Below are 22,007 nucleotides of genomic sequence, written 5' to 3' on the forward strand. Positions count from 1 at the left end.
GAATGATGGACAAGGCTGGTCAAGATGTATTGCCCTCACAAACTGACACGTTGAATGGAAACCCCTTTGCACTTAAAGGTAATGATCACTGTACTTGCAAACTGACATATTGAATGAAAACCCTTTTATAGTACTTAAAGATAATTTTAAAAAGGCAAGATTAAAGACAAACTTTAATCCAGATGTCATATCAAAGCATGAAAGAAAGCACTCAAGACTTCAAAGGGAAAAACGTGTTTATTTAAATTAAAAAATATTGTGAAAATTACAAACCATTAAATACAAAAGACAATTTTATACAACTCAATAGAATAAGAAGGAATTATATACATCACTTGTTAATAGGCACAAAGATAGACTTGCACCGCACTTTGAGAATTAAGCAATGGAAAATGTGACTGCCACAGCACACATGCTTGTCGCAGTAAAATTTCAGAATTCAAGTGATTCCAGGCAAGAGGCCAAACTTAACTTGGCTTCTTTCAACTTAAATGGCCCTCTTTGGAGCAAATCCACACTCTGAATTTTAAAGTGAACAGAGGGCCCTCTCCCCTCCCCCACAAAGAAACATAAATTTCCTCTAGCCCTGTGTCAAAGCGACAGATAAACCTGCTTCTCCACTGTTAACCCTTCCCTGGGAACCATAGTGAACAGAATATCTTCAATCTAGGAAGAAAAACAATAATGTTTGTTTGTGGGGGGTTTTGTTGTTGCTGTTTGCTTTGCTAGAATTAAACTTGACCTTTCGGTATGCTCTTCTTCTCCATCTTTCATGTCTTCACAAGCAGAAAGGGTCTGCTACAAGCCATGGAGCACAAGAATGCATATTGGCATTGTCAAACACTCCTGAGCATTTACTTGATGACTCCTTGGCCCCTCAGCCATGAGTGTGAACATCGCATCAGTCCAAGGAGCAACGGTGTTGAGGAAAATGTGGTCAATGCCTCTTGAGTTCCAATCCTGGGAAAACTACAGCAGAGATGGTTGATGATTCTCTCCAAATTCCCCAGTTACATGTATTTAGAGTCTCCAACTGCTCCTTTAAATCAGCAGATCCTTTTCCAGACTTAACTGGCCAAAGGGGAAATGTTTGGTCCAAGCTTCCTCACACCAAGCTATAAAGGATTTGTCACAGAGTCCTAAATCTAAAGACATCTCCCAGCCCCCTGGGGCTGCACATCCGCGGGAGCCTCATGAAGGCAACGAGCCTCATGATGGCATGCCCGAGACCACACAGCAAATGCACGTCAGGGCATCAGCAAGCACAGAACTTGGACCCCAGCTCTAAGCTATCTCTGCCTGAGCACGCCCTCCCTGCTAGGCCTCAGCTACGTGACAAAATACCACGTTGTGAGGACCCACAGTGGGTCTTCCTTCAGTTCAGAGAAGCAGGCTGGGAAAATGAGAACAGGCGATGTGAATAGCTTTGTCTTACACAACCCTACCATTACCCGTCTTACACAACCCTACCATTACCCCTTCTGGAAGGACCAGAAGGAGCCCCTTGCACACCAATTCAGAGTATAGATTCCTTTCTAAGGAAGATCTCTAACCAAAAGAAAGTCATACCAGCATGAGAAGCTGGATGGTCACAAGTCAGAGAGTTCAAGCTCCTAGGGGAGGCAAAAGATCAAAATAGCAGATCATCTCTTATGACAACCCCTCAACTAAGGTTAATAGGTTTAATAATGGCTTTCTTTCCTTAGAATATGCAAACAGGCTGGTTTCAAAAAATCCAGCTTTTACCTACCAAAAATCTTCCATCAAATGTCCGTCTCTGAGCCAAAAGACCTCCAAAAAATTCTTGTAACACTCTGTGATCTAATGCCACAGGTACACAGTAGAGATACTTACAGCCAATCAGATCTAGAAGAACAAAGTTCCAGGCAGATTAGCAAAGCAGAACTAGTCCCTCTGCCTGCCTTGGGCATTTGACAGGTCTGGGAATTAGAAGATGCTGAAGAAGTTTCCAAGATCATCCAGTGAGAAAATGACAAGCCATCTTGCAGGCAAATTCTGAACAGGGTCCCCAACACCTAGACCCCAAAAGACATATACACCCTGCACATCTTTAGGGGTTTTTTTTTCTTTTTTTTTTCAGTAGTGGGGCCAAACCCCTGCCACTTCCAGGACTCTGACTGAGCCTGGTTCACCGGGCCCCTCCTTTCATGTTGGAGATTTGCCGAGGGTCTTACAAAGTGACCGCCGCCCTGCCAGAGTGAGAGCAGACACTTGAAAAACGTCTTTCCTCTTTCTCAGGGTGACGGTGGCTTGGTGGGGCTACCTTTGGAGGCCGAGGGGGTGCTAGGAATTCTGGTGAATGTTCTCCGAGGAGCCTTCGCTGCTTTCATTGAGAGGCGTCTCAGAAGTCTCCTCCAGCTCGTCGTCAGCGCCCTCCTCCTGGATGGTGAGGTGCACATCTGGAGAGGAGGACTCAGAGCTCACGCTGTCCCCCTCCATGGAGCAGAGGGTGCAGGACAGGGCCGGCGCCACACTCTCCTGCAGCATGTTCAGCATCATGGGCACCGGCACTGACCTCAGGGGCAGGGGCTTCATGGCCTCCCCCCACAGCCTCTCCTCATCTTTGTAAAGCAGCAGGAGGCTGGACTTCTTCTTCTCTCGCCTCTTGGATTTCATGTAGCCCAACATGATTCCGATTAAGAAAACGCCATAGAAGGACATGACCACGAGAATATAGAAGTACTCGTTACCATGGCCGCTGCTGACCGCATGAGACCCCACGGGGCTGCTGGAGGCCGCAGCGTTGGGGTGTGTGCTGTTCAGAGGCTCCATCCTCAGCATTGACGCAGCGCTCACACAGTGGTGATCTGGGGAGAAAGTTGCACCACGTTAGCGCTCTCCCCTAGACCACATGTTCAGACAGGAAGGTGAACACAGGGTTTGCAGACTGGAAATATCCTCTCCCACCCCCCCCCAAAAAATAATTATAATTGCATAAAAGAAATAGCAGTCAAGAAGTCCCACCAAACAGTTAACAGCTAAGTTAGCTATGACAGCCAGGAGAATGTGGGGGAGAATCCAAGGGGAGGGGAAAAAGAAGAACTTTCATTTTTAGTCGATTCACATCTACTGTATTGGAGTTCATAAAGCGAGCATGTGTTCCTATATCCTTAAAATGTTAAGTGTTTAGACAGGAAGCACAGAGAAAAGAGTATCTTAAACAATGGCAAGGCACCCTGGAACGGACAGCACACTTCTTCCCTTTGCTTCTAAAGCTTAAACTTTTTCATTCAAAGCAAAGTTCCCTGAACACGAATGCCAAAAAAAAAAAAAGAAGCCAAAAGAAAAGAAAACTGCATCTACTCCTCGTTATCCATATTACTCTTGCAAAATGTTTCTGAAGCCAGTTTGCAATGCTGACTTACCACAGGCTGACAACTTGTCCCGAGTATTGAATTCCTAAATCAGCAAGTTCAAGAGTGATCGTCTTCTGGGTCCAGCTCTGCACGCACTCTGACAGCTCCGCTGCTCTGGTGGGGATATATAGTCAAGAAATGCATCGTCACGTGTTCTGGGAGGAAAATTTACAACAGAGGTTGACGGTGGCCGAGTGAGCAGTGAACTCTCCAAGCCTGCAGTTCAACTCACCAAAGTTTGCAGCTGTGTAAAGAAAAGGGCTGAGAATTAAGAACTGTCTTCTCCTGTCCCAGGGTGCAGCCAAAACGTTCAGGTGGCCATGAAAGCAAGTAGAAGGATGAGACAAGCACTGGCTAAGGTCAAGTGTGAGCCTTAGTACATCCTCATTGAAAATGCGCCGATGCTTGCATTTCTCTACAGGAACATAAACATTACATTACCTATAGGTTTACAGAGGCAATCACATCCCATAATCTGAATGATGATAGTTGGAAGCAAGTTTGAAAAGTACAGTCAAGAAAGAAGGGCTTAGCCAGGCACCAGTGGCTCACACCTGTAATCCTAACTACTCGGAAGGCTGAGATCTGAGGATCATGGTTCAAAGCCAGCCTGGGCAAGAAAGTCCACAAGACTCTTATCTCCAATTAAACACCAGAAAACCAGAAGTGGTGCTATGGCTCAAGTGGTAGAGCACTAACCTTAAGCTGAAGAGCTGAGGGACAGCGCCCAGGCCCGGAGTTCAGGCCCCATGACTGACCAAAAAAAAAAAAAAAAAGGGCTTGAGCAAGGTGCCAGTGGATCATGTCTGTAATCTTGGCTACTCAGGAGGCTAAGATTGGAGAATCGTTGTTCGAAGCCAGCCCAGACAGAAAAGTCCATGAGATTCTTTATCTCCAATAACTACTCAGAAAATCTGCAAGTGGGGGCTGGGAAGGTGGCTCAGTGGTAGAGCGCTTGCCTTGCATGCATGAGGTCCTGAGTTCAATTCCTCAGCACCACATAAGCAAAAAGAAAAAGCCAGAAGTGGCGCTGTGGCTCAAGTGGTAGAGCACTAGCCTTGAGCTGAGGAGCTGAGGGAAAGCACCCAGGCCCAGAGTTCAGGCCCCATGACCGGACCCAAAAAAAAAAAATCTGCAAGTGGCACTGTGGCTCAAGTGATAGAGCATTAGGGGCTCAGGGACAGAATCCAGGCCCTTAATTAAAATCTCAAGACCTACAAAAAAAGGGGGGCCTTAAATTTCAGTTCTTCTATTAACTATGCAAATCTTATAAATCCTTCCAGAGACTTCTCACTCCTAAGAGTCTGATCAGGTACAATTAGTGGGTACAGGAGTATAGGGAAGGGGAAACAGTTAATGCTTTCAACAGATAGAATATAAACCATATGATTTTAAAACTCCTTTTAGCTTAACTGCTCTAAGACTGAAGACTGGCTGGTGTGGGTTAGACTTTTTTAAAAAAATCATAAAAGGATCCATTTGGGTTGTTTTATGAAGTTAGGGTTCAACATTTGTTTTAGGAGAGCTTTGAGCCCACTTCGGCCTCTAGGCAAGGGCAAGGGGTGAGCCAGAAGGGATCAAAGAGGAGTCTGGGACAGTGGTACCTCTTTTTCTACACAATCCTGTCCTTTCTTGCACTTTCCATGTACCCCTGCACTTAATACAGATCTAAGCTCTTGTTCTCATCTCTGGGAGCTCCTTTGTCCAACCTATTTTGCATGCTCTTCTTCAGAAACAGGATGGCCTGGAGACTGTTCCTTTTTCACTCCAGGCTTGGGGTCTCTGCCACCTCTGATGCCCACTGGGTTCTGCCCATATGGACGTTTCTACAAGAGATCAGTGAAGCAACACAAGCAAAATGCTGAGGGACTCTGCCAGAAGAGCCAGAAGACCGTGCTCAGTTTATGATTTTTGTTTTCATGTTGACAGTACCCCATTGCTGCCAACGGCTCCTCATCGCTTTCTGATGAGCAAGTGTCTGTCTCCAGCTTTGCCATTGCTGCTCTTTCCCTTTCTGTTCCTCCATTACCCCAGGAATGAAATGTTTGCAAGCTCATAACAATTAGCTCAGCATTCTCTCCAGCTCTCTTTTAGTACAGTGTGGACAAAACTGTGCTGGCAAACAATGGCATAAACAAAAACCATCTAGAAAGCGCATTCTGCACTCAAATTAATAATTACATCCACTGTACATCATAGCTGCAGAAGACAACAATATTAAAGAAGTAAATCTACTGGTCGCTATGCAGGATTCTGAGATCTGTGGACTGAAGTATGAAGCCAAAAAAGGGTGGGAAGTAGAGCTGAGTAGAGCTGTGGCTCAAGCAGTTGAGCTCCAGTGAAAAAGCTAGGGAATAGCACCCAGGCATGAGTTCAAGCCTCACTACTGGCGTACAAAGAAGGGAGGGAGAGAGAGAGAGAGAGAGAGAGAGAGAGAGAGAGAGAGAGAGAGAGAGAGAGGGAAACAGACAGAGACAGACAGAGACAGAAAGAAGGAAGGAGGGAGGGAGGGAGGGAGGGAGAGAAGGAGGGAAGGACAGAGAAGGAGAGAAGGAGGGACTAAAGGAGAGAGGTAAGAAGAAAGGGAGGAAGGAATGAAGAAAGGAGAGGAGGGAAGGGAGATGGAGGAAAGGAGAGAGGGAAGAAGGCAGGGAAGGGAGAAAGGAAGGAAGGAAGGAAGGAAGGAAGGAAGGAAGGAAGGAAGGAAGGAAGGAAGGAAGGAAGGAAGGAAGGAAAGAAAGAAAAGAAAGAAAGAAATCATCTTATAAATACCTTTTTCTAATCTGTGACCTGTATTTCTATTTGCTTAACGTTCTTTTTTGGCAGTACTGCATTTGAACTCAGAGCCTTGAACTTGCTAGGTTGACTTGACACTCTACCACTTGAGCCATGCTTCTACCCCTGCATTTCATTGTTTTTAGTGATGGAATCTAGCAAACTTTTCTGTCTGCGCAGTATGATCCTCTGGCTGAGCTTCCTCGTGGGCTATGATTACTGGCAGGAGCCACTAGTGCCTGGTTTCACAGTGCCTTTAAAAGAGCAAATATGTCTTAAAACTGATGAAGTCCAACTTATCAAAATTCCTTATGGTTGTGAGTATGCGTCTTCTCAGAAATGTTTGCTTAACCCCAGATCATGAAGATTTTCTTTTACAAGGTTTATGGTTGCTTTATATACTTAGAATTATTAATCATTTCAAGTTAATTTTGTTGTATGATGCAAAGCATTGAGTAGAAAAACTTTTTATCTTATGGAAAGCCTGTTACTCCCACAACATTCATTGAAAAGGCCATCTTTTCCCTGTTGGATTATCTTGGAATTTTTGTCAAAAAAAATGGTATATGTGCAGTTAACCATATATGTGCAGGTTTATTTCTGATCTCTATTCTGCTCATTTGATCTACCTTGGTGTCATTATGGCAGTACTCTAAAAAAAAAAACAAAAACTATTTTCAACTAACAGCTTAAATAAGTCTGACTACACCACAATCAACATCTAGTTTAAGTGTCTATTGTGAGCCAGTTCACACCAATCCTGAGAGGTAAGTATGATCACAAGCCACTCCATTGACAAGAAAACCAAAGGACAAAAGGCCTAAGCAAACTATTCAAAGTCATGCCATTAGTGACAAAGTAGGAGTTGAACACAGACCTATGCAATTCCAAAACCCTCTTGTTTCCACAACTTTGTCTCATTGAATGGGACCCAAGAAAGAAAGAAAGAAGTAGAAAGAGGAGGACTGATATTTTTATAAATCTTTCAGTTAAAAAATAACGTAAATTCTACTGAATACAACATATTTTCTTTTTTGGGGGGGTCCGGTCGTGGGGCCTGAACTCTGGGCCTGGGCTCTGTCCCTCAGCTCTTCAGCTCAAGGCTAGCACTCTACCACTTGAGCCACAGCGCCACTTCCAGCTTTTTTCTTTTTGCTTATGCAGTACTGAGGAATCGAACCCAGGGCCTCAGGCATGCAAGGCAAGCGCTCTACCACTGAGCCACCTTCCCAGCCCCATGTTTTCATTTTTTAAAAATGTAAATTCATAGTCATTCAGATACTCAAACATAAATGTGAACGTGCCATCCAAGTTACTTTTTCTGAATCCATGTGGTAGAGGCTGCAGGTCTCTTAGCATCTTCTAGAATCTTCTAGTGACACAGTGATACCAGGACCCTGTATTTACGCTTGTATTATGCATTACTTAATACAGCTCAGCTCTGTCTTCTTGTTTTGATGTTCTTTTCCTTCCTTTTTTTTTCCTTTTGCTTGATCCTGACACACTTTCTCTAGAGCTTGGAGTACTTTCATTTCCTGGTAACGTCATTTTCACCAAATGACCCAGGAGTCCCTGGCCACACATCTCTGAAATTATGTTAACAGCTCCTCTGACTAAACAAAGTCCGGGCTGGGATAACAGCACAGCCACGAATCTCATCAGATTAAACACAAGTCTGGAGCCCGGAGATCTGACCCAGCGCAGACGCTCCCCGGCTACGTGACTGGCTCGGTTGCATAATTTCTCTGCGTTTCAGTTTAAGCCACCCGCAGGCATGTCAAAACTCCAATCAACAACTCTGCCAAGATCCTTACAAATGTCCCATGATCCAACAGGCGACGCCCCTCCTCTCCAGCAGATGAGGCTGCAAGTCTGGCAAAGCCCTGCCAAATGCAATCGTCCGTGCCCACCCCTGGCCTGGCTCTTCCCAGAAACGCTTTCTGCAAAGTGTCTGGGAACGCTTGTGGTAGGTCTTCCCTCGGTTCCTGAGTCACCCTTCCTGGACACGTGCTTTCCAGCAGTCCTGACACTCGAAATAAGGGCTCTGTATCTGCTGGATACTTACAAGACCCCTAGACCCTTCCTCTAATGCGCACTACGTCTCAGGAGGATATGGTTGTGACCGGGACCTGCTTGGACATTATCCAAAAAGGTCAGGAGAGAAAAGTCCAGAACTGCTGAAACTAAAGCAAAGGGATACCGTTAACTCACATCTACTGTGTATTATGCATTACTTAACAAATGCCCGCAAGAGTAAAGTGTCTCAGGAACTACTTTTACTCTTCATAAAATACCTGGGAGCTAGGCTCTGTTACCATCTGGATGCCAGAGAGCATTCAGAACCACACAGCTGGTGGGTGGCAAAGCTGGTACTAGAACACAGAGCTGGGGAATGAAAAGGACAATAGGATTGTCAGTATCTCTGTGGGCCTTTCAGATGCTGAGGGAGGCAGACAAGAATCCAAAATAAATGGCCTATCCATAAATTGTGTGAGAGTGATAGATAGTGAGCAAGTGCAGCAGCCATGGTACGCACTAGGCACTGTTGAAAATGAACTATACCACGCATGTGTGGGCAGGGATGGGTGGGAAAAACTAGGAGAGAGCAAAGGAAGGAGTGGCATTATCCAAGAAGAAATGTGCTAATTACCTGACTTATGAAACTGTAATCCCTCTGTACATCACCTTCATCATAACTGCTTAAAAAGAATGCGTGTGTGTGTGCGTGTGTGTGCGTGTGTGCGTGTGTGTGTGTGTGCGTGTGTGTGTGTGCGTGTGTGCGTGTGCGTGTGTGTGTGCATGTGTGCGTGTGCGTGTGTGTGCATGTGTGTGCGTGTGTGCGTGTGTGTGTGCGTGTGTGTGTGCGTGTGTGTGTGTGTGTGTGTGTCATGGTCATCATCATTGTGGTGGGACCTGAACTCTGGGCCTGGGCACCATCCCTCAGCTCTTCAGCTCAAGGCTAGTGCTCTACCACTTGAGCCACAACACCACTTCCTGCTTTTTCTGCTTATGTGGTGCTGAGAAATCAAGCCCAGGGCCTCATGCATGCAAGGCAAGTGCTCTACCACTGAGCCACCTTCCTAGCCATCACTTTTTATTTCTTTTTTTTTGGGGGGGGGGGGTCAGGTTGTGGGGCCTGAACTCTGGGCCTGGGCGCTGTCCCTCAGCTCTTCAGTTCAAGGCTAGTGCTCTACCACTTGAGCCTCAGCGCCACTTCCGGCTTTTTCTGCTGATGTGGTGCTGAGGAATCAAACCCAGAGCTTCATGCATGCAAGCCAAGCACTCTACCTCTGAGTCACCTTCCCAGCCCCAAATGCATATATTTTTAAAGAATAATAGGTTTTAAAGATTAAATAAATACTACAAAAAATCAATATTTGAGGAATTTGAACGCCTTAGAGCGACCAAGGAGGATGTCCTGGAGGACATGATTGTTGTGCTGGGGTCTGCAGACTGGCTGAGAAGGGAGCAGTATTTGGTCCAGTGACAATCTGGGAAAAGATCCTTGAGGAAGAATATAGAGAGGGGAAAGGGAAGGCAAGAATTAGGAACTTTGGAAGTCCTGGGGAAGCCACCAAAGGAGCAAAGAGAGACAAAAAGACAGAGCTTGAGAGGTGAGCACAGGCCAGGTGTAAACCACCCAGGAGCAGAGGATGGGAGGCTAAACATGGCGGAGGGTAGGTTCCTGCCCTGAGACGATGTTTGGGTGTTGACTAGGGAGATGGTGCAAAGCCATGGCAGGTCTATGGATGACAGAAGGTGCAATCGCTTGGGAAATGAACAATATAAACTAAGAGCACAAAAACTCATATGTGCCATGAGGATGAGAGGAGCCAAAAGAACCACCGTGGACAAGTTGACTGACTTGGCCAGTATGTTTGTAAAATAACCCCAGGACATGGACTTTTGCTTCAAAGATTCTTACCAAGATTTCCAAACCGTTTAAATGTTGCTCTGTTGCAGTTCTCAAGGACTGTCAATAATATGTGTGGAATGATTTCTGCTCAAAACTTGGAGGAGGTGACACAGAACTCCCAGAAACACTAAGGAAAGATAAACAAGTCCGCATATCTCACTTTAAAAGACAGATACTTCATGCAGGTAAAATGCCAGGATGGGGCAGGAGGTAATGGCCCTGCCCAGCAACCACTTCATCCAGCCCAAAGCCAAGCAATGGAGGAGAAGAAATTTTAATGGACATAACCTTGAATAATTATGACCTGTACCTGAGACTTACATAACCAAGACTATTCTAAAAGACTAGAGGAGCCTAGGGACTCCTATTCCCTATGAGTGAGTACAAGCTGCATGCCTGTAATCCCAGCACTCAGGAAGCAGTGGTAGATGTGTCTAAAAAGAGAGGCCATCCTGAGCTCAGACTCGGTCTCGAAAAACAATAGGATCCTCCCTGGATTTCCATCACAGGCCAAGGAAATAAACTCATTCTCTCCTAGAGAATGAGTCTGGAAAAGTGATAGGACTCCAAGACAAAGCTGTATTAAGTTGATACTTGGTGATCCCTGCTGGTGTACCCTAACCATTAAGTATCTAAAAGTATCCTGCACATAACAAGTGACATCACAAATACACAATGTTAGGAAGATACAGAAAGATAAGATTTGGGAGCGCCATGCATCCTCTGTCTTAAATTTAAATTTAACAGCCATTAAGTGATTGTTGATTCTTTTTTTCAAAGCACCCTGGTACCGGCCCCACAGCAAACCTTCTAAAATTATTCATTGGTTGACTAACAAAAAAAAATGTGCCAAAAATTCTTCACTTTCTTATTTAATTGCACAAGACGCTGATGAGGGCAATTATGAGTAGAATTTTGTAAATGAGGACAATGAAACCTAAAGAGAGAATCATTTATCCTGGTCCTCCAGTAAGAAACAGCAGAATTGGGATGAACCATCTTCTTTCTTTCTGAAGCCATTTGTGACACTCTATTTCTGGGATACATAGTGCTCCATTGTTGGTGGTCACTTCCTCTGGGCCTCGATCATGAAGAGGTCAGGATAAAAGGAAGATGCTGATGAAGAGCTATGGTGATTCTAGCCAAGGACAGAATGACATTTTTACTTTAAAAAAATCTTTTAAAGCCTTAAATTTTTTATTTGATGTTCTAAGTATCAGTTGATTACACAGGACACAATAAAAACTAATCTGTGTTTAGTGCAGACTTTTGCATGTACAAGAAGTGGCCGGTCCTTAGACTATAGATTTGAAGAACACTTCATAATTTGTGTTACCCTTCTGTAAAACAGACTAAACTACGGATGGCCGGAAATGGGGATCTCCTTTCCTCTGGGGATTGGCTTCCTGTTGCAAAAGTTTCCCATCACCTTCCTCCGTTCATCTCTCTCAAGAGATGGAGCTGGGGTTTAAAATGTAGCACAACCCAAGCAGGACATGAAGAAGCTCTCTCTCCACAGCTCTGGCTCTCACAATCTACCCAGTGGGCATGAACGGTTCCTTATCATGAAGCTCAGTCCTACCACAGGCTGGCTCTGCTTCCCACTTCCCACGACAGCCTGCTAACATCAGAGCTGGCTCTTCAGACAAAGAGACAATTGTGCAAAGAAACATGTTACAAATGACCAAGGCCAGAAGAAGGCTTGGAAGCAATGCTGAGTAGAGAGCAGGAGGAGAAGCGAGAGTACTGTAGTTCTGATGAGATCCCCTATGCAATGAGGCCAACACACAGGGACCCACCACCGATCAGTAGTCAGGTCTGCTCAGAGCTAGGTGTCTCAGAATCATGCTTCCCAAATTACAGCCAAACCCAGCAAGCTCTCGGCCCCATGCTTCACTGAGCATGGTGACATATTTGAGCGTCTGTGTCTCTTCCCTCTTTCCTTCACTTATTCAAATATAAGCCCACCTGCCTAAAAATCTAAGCCAATAAATACCTTACAAAATTAAAATACCCAAACAACAACAACACAAAGATGGCAAGGAAAGCAAGTCAAATTCAAGTAAATAACAATGTGTCGCACAACAGAGCCCGGTCCTGGGGGCTTTGGCTCATCCTAGTTTCACAGCTAAATAATGCTACTAACTCCTCTTTGAACAAGACCAAGTCCAGAATGAATCACTACCCAATCCCTTGTACTTCAGACCCAGGGTTGCTTTCTTCTCCTAGTGCGCTACTCAGCCTGTATGACTAACAGCACAGCAAAGAGGAAGCCTGGGACCAAAGGCAGATTTCCTAGGAAAAGATTGTGTGTGTGTGTGTGTGTGTGTGTGTGTGTGTGTGTGTGTGTGTGTGTGTGTGTGTGTGTGTGTGTGTGTGTGTGTGTGTGTGTGTGTCAGGAAAATTAACTCTGAGGCCTGTCCAAAACCACATATTCTGTGTCTTTGCCCTTATTTCTGGCACAAAGAGGTCAGTTTTTCTTAAAAGTAGGAATGCAATTTTATCCCCCTTATCAATCTATGGAAAGATTAGCAAGATTATCTAAAGCACCTCGGTGTAAGAAGAAAACAATAGTCCCCAGAGCATAAGACATGCACAGAATTGTGGAGTAGTTAGAAGGAACCCATGCCTGAATCCAATAACTGCACTTTTCAGCTGCGGTATACTGTGAAATTGACTTAATCAAGTCAGGTACCAGGGGCTCATCTCAAGATGCTGGGTTCTGGAGGATCACAATTCTAGGATGGCATGTCAATGAGACTCCATTTCCAAAATAATCAGCAAAAAGCAAGGCTGGAAGTATGGCATAAGTGGTAGAACACTGATCTAGTAAAGGCAAGGCCCTGAGTTCAGATCTCAGTGTTGCAAAAGAAAGAAGGAATAAAGAAATAGAGGAGAAGGAAAGGGAGGGAGGGAGGGAGGGAGGGAAGGGAGGAAAGAAGATTAAGGGGATTAAATAAAATAAGGTTTAAACACTTTAAAGTACTGGTACCAACTAAGCACACCTTACCTTAGCTACTGGTCTTTATCAGCAACTTTTGCATTGTAAGTTTCTCATTATCAGTGTGCAATTCAGTTTTTTGCTTTATTCAGAGTGTTGTAGAACCATCGCTACTCTCTAGTATCCCAAAGAGCTAGCCACACCCATGAGCATTCCCTCCCTTCCCCATTCCCTGCAGCTCCAAATCCACAACTGCTTTCTGTCTCTATGAATAAGCCCATTCCAGATGCCTCCTACACTTGTGACTGATTTCTTTCACTTGCAAAGTCTCTGTAAGATTTAGCCATCCTGGGAATTCATCTAATTCTGGTGGCTGTGAGGTTGAATCTCACCTAGTCATATACACTATATTAGTCTACCCTTGCTTCTGTAACCAAGTTCCATGGATATCATAATTTTACAGTTGCAGTATAATAATAGAAATCATTTCTCATACTTCTAGAAGCTGAAAGTCTGAGATCAAAGCAAGTTCCGTGTCTGCAGAGGCCCAGGCTCTCTTCCTCACCTGGCAGAGGACAAAGGAAGCTAAGTAGGCCTCACTAGCTCCTTCTAGCCCTTTCACCAGCCACTAATCCCATCTATGAGGGCTCCGTTCTGGTGGCCTAATCACCTTCCAAAGGCCCCATCCCTTAACAATATTGCACTGGTCATAGTTTCAATTTGACTTCTGTGGGAAATGCATTCAACTCGGACCAGAGATGGTTAGAATTTTTCCTGGGCTTTTTTGTCATTTGTATATCTTCATTGAAACAATAATCAGTTCTACTACTTTGACCATTAATTGGATTTTTATGTGTTTTAAGAATTATATATACACATTACATCATTGTCAAAGACATAAGTTTCAAGCTTTTTTATGTGAATTATAAATTGACTAAAGGATGGCATCCGTAGGGGAGGAGCCCCACACTCTAACTCACAAAGAACTAACCATTTCACAAAATAAATACCGGGAAGTTGAAACATGTTCTTGGGGGTGGGGGGATAATGAGGGAGAGGAGGGCACACAAAGGGAGGGAGGGAGGGTGAGCGAGCCCAGGCCTTATATTCAATGTACACTATGTAAAAATCGAACTATGGAACTCGACAATGGGGATGGGAAGGGAGAACACAGAGGAGAAGGATGGAAAGGGTGGCAATGACTGAGAGGCATCACACTTACAACCTGACTGGAACTGTAACCCCTCTGAACATCCGCCCAATCCAAATATAAATATAACATTTTAAACACTTTTAAAACATTCAGCCATTAAGAAAAGCAATATGAGTTGACTTTTCATGTTCTTGATCGTGTTCTTTGATACAAAACACATACACAACTTTTTTTTTTTTTTAGTATATACCTGCAATCCCAGCCCTGGGGAAACTAAGGTAGAAGCATGGTAAATCTAAAGTTAGCCTGGGCTACATGGAGATTTGGGGGACATTTTGGATTCTATAGTGAAGCCCTGTCTCAATTTTTAAACATCCAATTTATCTCTTACTCCTTTTATTATCTATGTTTTGAGTGTCAAGTCTAAACATGATTGTCCAACTCATGGTCACAAATATTAATACAATGTGTCCTTCTAGTATAGTTTCAGCTGTTGCATGAAGTTCCTCATTCTATTTTGAGCTTCTAGGTATACATGACATGAGATAGAGGCCCAAATTTACTTTTCTGCATATGGACATCCTTAGTTCCAATATCATTTGTGGAAAAGACTATTCGTGTTCACGTGGAATGGCCTTGGTCATGTTTTTTTTTTGAAAATCAATTGACCATAGATATTTGGTTTTTTTTTTCTGGGCTCTTGATTCTATTCAATTGGCCAATATCCAGCCTCATTCCAGTACCACCTCGTATCTTTGTGGTAAATTTTGAAATTAAGAAGTATGGGACACACAATTTTGTTCCTCTTCTTCAAGATTGTTTTGCCTATTCTGTTCTGTGTTCCTTGCAACTTCCTATGAACTAATGCACTAGTGTCTCCATTTTCTAGCAGGGGGCGGGGAGGGGTGGGGGAAGAGAAGGGAGGAGGATGCAGTTGCAAGTTCAATAGTAACTGTATCACCTTGGGGCTCACTGTTGCCTTAATGCACAATCATATATGTCCCTCCACAAATGTGTATCGCCTCTGATTTCCATTAGCAACATTCTATATTCTTAGTGTCTCAAACTAGCAGTCACATAGTTAATTTACCCCAAAGTCATTTATTCTTTTTGATATGACAAATAAAATGGCTTTCTGAATTTTGTTTTCAGATTGTCCATTGGTAGTATCTAAAAAAATGCAATTGATTCTGTATATCATTGTGATATGCTGAAACTGAGATGAGAATGTTTATTAGTTCTTTTGTTAAATTATGTTTTATTATCCTTAAGTAGTTGTACAACAGAGTTGCCATTTGGCAGAGCAGTTCATGAATACGATGCGTCTTCATACATGTCTGCTCTTTCCTCGTTGGATTTTTTTTTTTTACTGAATTCTTAAATTTTCATTTATACCACATCATGTCATCTGTGAGTAGAAAAATAGATTCGATCTTCTCTTTCAATCTGAATGGCTTTTACTTCCTTCCTACCTAAGTAGGGTTTTTTGTTTAATGAATTTTCCAGATTAAATCTGAATCATCTATATTGTTTGCTGTGCGTCATCACTGAGGTCTTTGCTCTTTCAGTTGATGACTCAATAGAGACTTACTTCACGTAACTCCTAGATCCAGTCATCTCCTGAGTCTTTGTCTTGAATGTCTGTGTGGTTTACATCTCCGCATTAGTCTTCACTTCCCATTCACTCAGAGCTTCAAGGTCAGCCAAAGGTGACAGTAGGGCCTGCTCAGATCCTTCCTGAGTGCACATATACCTTCAAGTAGGTGTATATATTTCTTTCTGCTTCAGGAATAAGTCAAAGATTTACAAAGTTCCAGCAAGACTATCATTCCTCAATTCTTCTTTGCAACTTTGTTTTTCTCTCCCTCCTGAGTCTATTGTTTACCCCACAAGTATTCATTACTGCCTTGGACAACCACAAAATTAATCAATCACTCCTAACTGTTTTTAACAAATGATCCTGGTAAGAGGTTGATCTCACAGGGAATGAAGCTAGTTTTGCAAACAGGGTCTTCCGATGACTCACCACCCAGGTAAACTTAGGACAATTCTTGGGGAATGGAGCTTTGGGAGAATTCCCATCCCATTCTGCTCCCTCTGGTGGCTGCCAGGCTGCGAGATACTTCACATGCAGCCTGTGAATTTTCAAGACTCCTAAAGCAAAAGTGCTATCCAGCCATTATTCTTGAATAAACATGTCCTAAATTGCTGTACACTTTTGGTTAACATCCAGAATTCTGACAACATTGATTCTGATCACTTCTGACAGTTTCCTTGTTGCTTTTAGGGAGGAAAGAATTTTCAGATGTCTTTGCCATTCTCACTGATATTATTTCTGCCTAACACTCTGTATGGAATGTAACATGATGGGATATCTTGACTTCTGGCAACCAGAGTTCAAATCCGGACTCTGCCAAGAACTAGCTGTGTTACTGTGACCAAGTTCCTCCATTTCTCTTTCCTTCAATTTCCTTCTCTGTGTTATAAAGATGATAAAAATTCTATAGGCTGCCTAAGACCAACAGGTTGATTAAAATGCATGTAAAAATGCAGCTCAGTGCCTAGAAGCAGGAATCACTCAGTAAGTACTGCTTATTGTTGCCATTCTTGTCATGGTTGTTGCTACCTTAATCCTCTGTGCATTGCTAAAGGAGATATGATTATTTTATTCATGCCACTAGCTAGAATAAAAAGAAACCAGGACCTAGAGACAAATACAATTGTGATCCCTCAAGAACTAGAAAGTTACACTTCATCTTCCTGTGCTCTCTATACTCATCAGAGAAGGAAGAGCAAAAATCCATGCACAGAAGAGATATATATACATTCCCACAGGGAGTTTGCAGAGAGAATAACACATGTGGAGAAAGAGTTCCAAGGGAATCAGTCTGTGGAGGGAAAATTGGTCAGTTTCTCCATGTTGATTTTCACCTCACTACTGACAAGAAAATGCCCTGTCCTGCAATTACTTAGAGTAATATTTTATATTGCTTGCTTTCTAGAGTCTGGTGACATCCAGACAGCCAAGCCAGCCTCTCTCCCTTATGTCCATGAAGAACCTCACTGCAAAATGCAAAATTCTTATCAGCAGGCCAATGCCCAACTATTCTTCCTCCTCCCTCCAGAGCTCCTATACAATTCCATTTAACAAACAAATATTCACTATCCTCTCTGAGCAAAAGATGCTTCTTGCTAAGGAGTTCTTCATTAGTAGGTGACTTGAATGAAGGGCAAAATTAGTCTCCACCTTAAAAAGCTAAGTGCAGCCAGGTGCTGGTGGCTCATGCCTATAATCCTAGCTACTCAGCAGAAGGCTGAGATCTAAGGCTCAAAGCCAGCCTGGGCAGAAAACTCCCTGTGAGACTCTTATCTCCAATTAACCACTCAAAAACCGGAAGTGGGGCTGGGAAGGTGGCTCAGTGGTAGAGTGCTTGCCTTCCATGCATGAGACCCTGGGTTTGATTCCTCAGCACCACATAAGCAGAAAAAGCAGAACTGGTGCTGTGGCTTGAGTGGTAGAGCGCTAGCCTTGAACTGAAGAGCTGAGGGACAGTGCCCCGGCCCAGAGTTCAGGCCTCACAACTAACTGGGAAAAAAAAAAAAAAAACCAGAAATGGCGTTGTGGCTCAAAATGGTAGAGCACTAGCCATGAGTGAGAAAAAGAGCTCAGGGACAGCATCCAGGCCCTGAGTATAACTGACTGGCAAAAAAAAAAAGCTAAGAGCAGAGTATAGAAATAATGAAGGGGGAGCCAGTCTCTGGTGGCTCACGCCTGTGATCCTACCTATTCAGGAGGCTGAGATCTGAGGATTGTGGTCCAAAGCCAGCCTGGGCAGAAAAGTCCCTGTGAGACTCTTATCTCTAATGTAACCACTCAAAATCCAGAGTGGCGCTGTGGCTTAAAGTGGTAGAGCACTAGCCATGAGAAAAAGAGCTCAGGGACAGGGCCTAGGCCCTGAGTACAAGCCCCACGACTGACAAGGAGGAGGAGGAGGAGGAGGAGGAGGAGGAGGAGGAGGAGGAGGAGGAGGAGGAGGAGGAGGAGGAGGAGGAGGAGGAGGAGGAGGAGGAGGAGGAGGAGGAGGAGGAGGAGGAAGAAAAAAAGCTAAGAGCAGAGTATAGAAATAAGGAAGGGGCGGGGCTAGGAAGGTGGCTTAGTGGTAGAGCACTTGCCTTGCATGCATGAGGCCCTGGGTTTGATTCCTCAGCACCACATAAGCAAAAAGAAAAAAGCCGGAAGTGGCGCTGTGGCTCAAGTGGTAGAGCGCTAGCCTTGAGCTGAAGAGCTGAGGGACAGAGCCCAGGCCCAGAGTTCAGGCCCCACAACCAGACCCAAAAGAAGAGAAAAGAAAAGAAAAGAAAAGAAAAGAAAAGAAAAGAAAAGAAAAGAAAAGAAAAGAAAAGAAAAGAAAAGAAAAGAAAAAAGAAGGAAGGAAGGGGCTTGAGAGACTGAGCCATTAATTCCAACAGCCACCAATGAGGTAGAAACCACAGTCCAAGGAGGTTCTGAAGGAAATCATATCTCATCCTGGATGGTCAGGTAGCACAGAGCTCCAGGTTCTAATAGGACTGGGAAGAGTTTAGGGGGAGTATTAAGGGTGTGGTCCAGGGTGCAAAAAAGAGCAGCATGTTCAGAACCCGATAGTACATTGCAGCAAACACTAGATGGGAACCCCAACATGTCCAGTCTACTAGGCCAAATACAGTGGGCTCAACATGAGAGTGGGCAATGGCATACTCTGCAGAAATTGGAAAAAGGATGCATCTTGTGTATGTCAGTGAGAAGGACAGTATTTTGAAGGAGTAGTTGAGAAAGGTGACCCCTCCAGAATGGGAAGGTGAAGCTGGAAGTTCTACCTTGCACACCCAAGAGAAGGAAGACCGAATACGCTCCCATTCTCAAACTTCCTTAACTCCTTCTCCCCAAAAATGGAACGAAAATGTCTGTGGGGCATGGTGGGTAAGAAGCCTAGGGAGAATGGGCCAAGAATCACTTCAGAAGTACCAAGCATGAGGCACAGTCTTAAACAAGAAGTATGGCCCAGACCAAGAAACAGAAGAGAGAGGAAAGGCTGGGAGGGTATTACGGAGCTCTTAGAAGAGAACTGCATCTCACCAGAGTCCATTAAAACAGATGAGAGGAGCTGATGAGGATGCCCTGGCAGAGATATGCCAAGACAGGTCAGCCTGCACTCTGTCATTCTCTGGCATCGTTGTTAAGGATACAAAGCTACTTCTACCCACCATGGTTCCCCTGGAGCCACTAAAGAAACCAGCATGTGTGACATGAGAGCCTTCCCCTTTAGTGCATAAAACATAATCACCCACAAAGATGAAGACAATCTATGTGGCCTGTAGCATTTACAGGGGAGGGGCTGTTCTTAGGAGAGCAAATGAGGTGGTCAGGGTCCGGATGCATGAACTCTGGGTCTCCCTCTCCCAGACTAAAGCCATGACCAATGTCCCAGAAAGGTGAGTGGGTTAAAAAATGGCCCTTCCCGTGCAGAGCAGGGAAGAGCACCTTGCTGTGGGCATGACAGCTCAAGTTAGTAGGGACAACACCATCATGGCTCAAGGACAAGCTTCTCTTGGCTTGAGGTGGGACCACTGCCCAGTCCATGCTTCCAGACCTCCCTGGCACACTGACATCCAACAAGATGGGTGATACTCTCCTGCTCCCAAGAGCTTGTTCTCCAAAACACTCAGCCAGTCAGTGAGACCACTGACTACCCCTCCCCTAGTATCTACCTGTGTTATACCGGAATTCAGGGACCCCCAGAAGACCACCAGAGACCACGATCAATGTAAGCAACAAAGAGCTGGTTTATTGCAAGCTCGAGCTTGGTCCTCCGCGCACATGGTAACCGGTGACGCTAAGAGGCCCTGAGCATAGAATCAGCGCAGTTTTTATAGTATTGAACAAACAACTTTAAGGAACTTTTACATAAGAAATTACATGATTGGTTAACATTTAAAGCAAGCTAAGCTGGGAAAATCTGATTGGTTGACCTTTACAGAAAAATGTCCTTGGTCCATAGCTTGACCGAAGACGGTTACGAGTCACACCCTACGAGTCACACCCGGACCAACAGAATGCATGGCATGTCTCACCCTGGGCTCTGAAGTACCGATTGGTCAGAAACTCTTAGTCCTAGGTGGCTGGGGGGCAACAGCATTTGGGGACTAACACCTGCCTTAAGCAAACGCCATCTATGGCTCCAAGAATTGTGCATGGCTTTCTGTCATAAATTCCTAGCATTGGGGCTAAAGTGGATCACGAGTCAAGTTGCAGAACTGAGATGGAGTGTTAAACAAAAATGGAGTTGCTTAGGTTTCTTAAAACATTATATTTCTTCCCTAGGGCCTTACTGCCCCGGCCTCCAGGAAGGGCGTTGCAGCTGTGGGGATGATTCTGAGGACTTTGCGCCCTTGGTCAGGGCTTTAAACCCTTTGAAGTCTTTTACTAAGCAACTCTAGGCTCCCAGGCTGACATTTCACTACTGAGTAACTAAAACCAGTCACAGTTAAAATCATACAAAAACCATAAAATCATCTAGCACAAAGCAATTCGTACAGAAGCAAAAATGAGCAGTTAGTAATCATAACTTCTAATTTCTATCACATTAAGCATTAATGTGACTCCATGCCTTTTAATAAATTCATTCAGGGGGTGCTTGCCTACGTTGATGAGGGCAGTCCAGTTTTCTGCCTCTTTCACTCCACTCCTCAGAGTTTTAGCAGAGTTTTTAGCAAGCGAAGGTACAGAAGTGAAAATGGCTGTTAGGTGCTGTCTATATATTTTTACGTTCTTCACCTGGAGCTGCGTGGTACAGAATAGTTGCTGAAGAACACATCTTGAAACTAACGGGGGCACACTTGGACTCCTCAAAAAGTAGGGCAAGAGAAAGAAGGCCAAAGGATAGAGGAGCAGAGAAGTTGTGTTTCTTTTGAAAGAGTAATGCCATTTACCTTTGGTTATAACTTACCCTAGTTGCCCAGGAAGCTCTTAAGCAGGAATGTTCCTCTGACATTTCCTGGTTCTGAAACTGTACACCCTGGAACAGTTGCAATTCTCAGTCCCACCCACACTCCTTCTTCACCTTCCCCTGCCTTGAAGGCCTAGTTTAAGTGCCAATCCTTTGTGGAGGCCTCAAAACAATTTCTCCACTTCTTATGTCCCGGGATGCTTCTGTCTCTGCTCTCTGAAAATGCTTTATTAATGGTTGGCTTTGAAGGTGGATATCTGAGTCTTTTGTGAAGCACAGTGGGGCATCTGTCAGGCTGTATGCTCCTAACTCTAGGGTCAATGTCTTATTCATACTTGTTTTCACCCTAGAATTCACCCAGGACCTTATGTAGTCAAAGACCTAATCTATCACTCAATATTCAAACATTTGCCTGAACAGTTTTCTCACAAAATGGCAGGAATTGTCCTTATATCATCCCAACTCTTTATCTCTACAACTTATGACAATTACTTTCCCCTTTGTAACTGTGTTAGAATTTCTTCTTCCATCCTCAATATGAGAGGACAACAAATATTTTAAGTAAGAATCCATCCCTGGCTCGTCCCCGATCATCCTCCACTCTTCTGGATCACTTTTTCTCCCTTTACAAGTATTCATAGCCTAAAGAGTAAAGAAAAGAAAATCCTCTTGACTTGATAACTGGACACTAGGGAAAAGGGAAGGAAAAAGGAAAAACTGAGTTCAAAGACAAATTGACAAAGATTGGTCTGAGGTTTGGAAGGGATCCAGTGTCCTAGATTCTTTGATTCATTCACAAAGAAGAAAGACACGATGTCCCGAGAACACTCAGGGAGAAGGGCAGAATTCCTTCATCCCA

At 44.2% G+C, this 22,007-nt stretch overlaps 1 protein-coding gene across 1 annotated transcript; it reads right to left on the reverse strand.

The window, feature by feature from the left end:
- Positions 1-218: 218 nt before the first annotated feature.
- Kcne4 (potassium voltage-gated channel subfamily E regulatory subunit 4) lies at positions 219-3,491 on the reverse strand. The gene is made up of 2 exons (XM_070016045.1): positions 3,387-3,491; positions 219-2,828 (listed from the first exon to the last, which is right to left on the reverse strand). The coding sequence occupies exon 2, from the start codon at positions 2,800-2,802 to the stop codon at positions 2,305-2,307; it is 498 nt and encodes a 165-aa protein (XP_069872146.1). The 5' UTR covers positions 2,803-2,828; positions 3,387-3,491; the 3' UTR covers positions 219-2,304.
- Positions 3,492-22,007: the final 18,516 nt, after the last annotated feature.

Source organism: Dipodomys merriami, unplaced genomic scaffold (genome assembly GCF_024711535.1).
Source record: "Dipodomys merriami isolate MVZ:Mamm:240054 unplaced genomic scaffold, mDipMer1.0.p SCAF_1, whole genome shotgun sequence".
Classification (NCBI taxonomy): Eukaryota; Metazoa; Chordata; class Mammalia; order Rodentia; family Heteromyidae; genus Dipodomys; species Dipodomys merriami.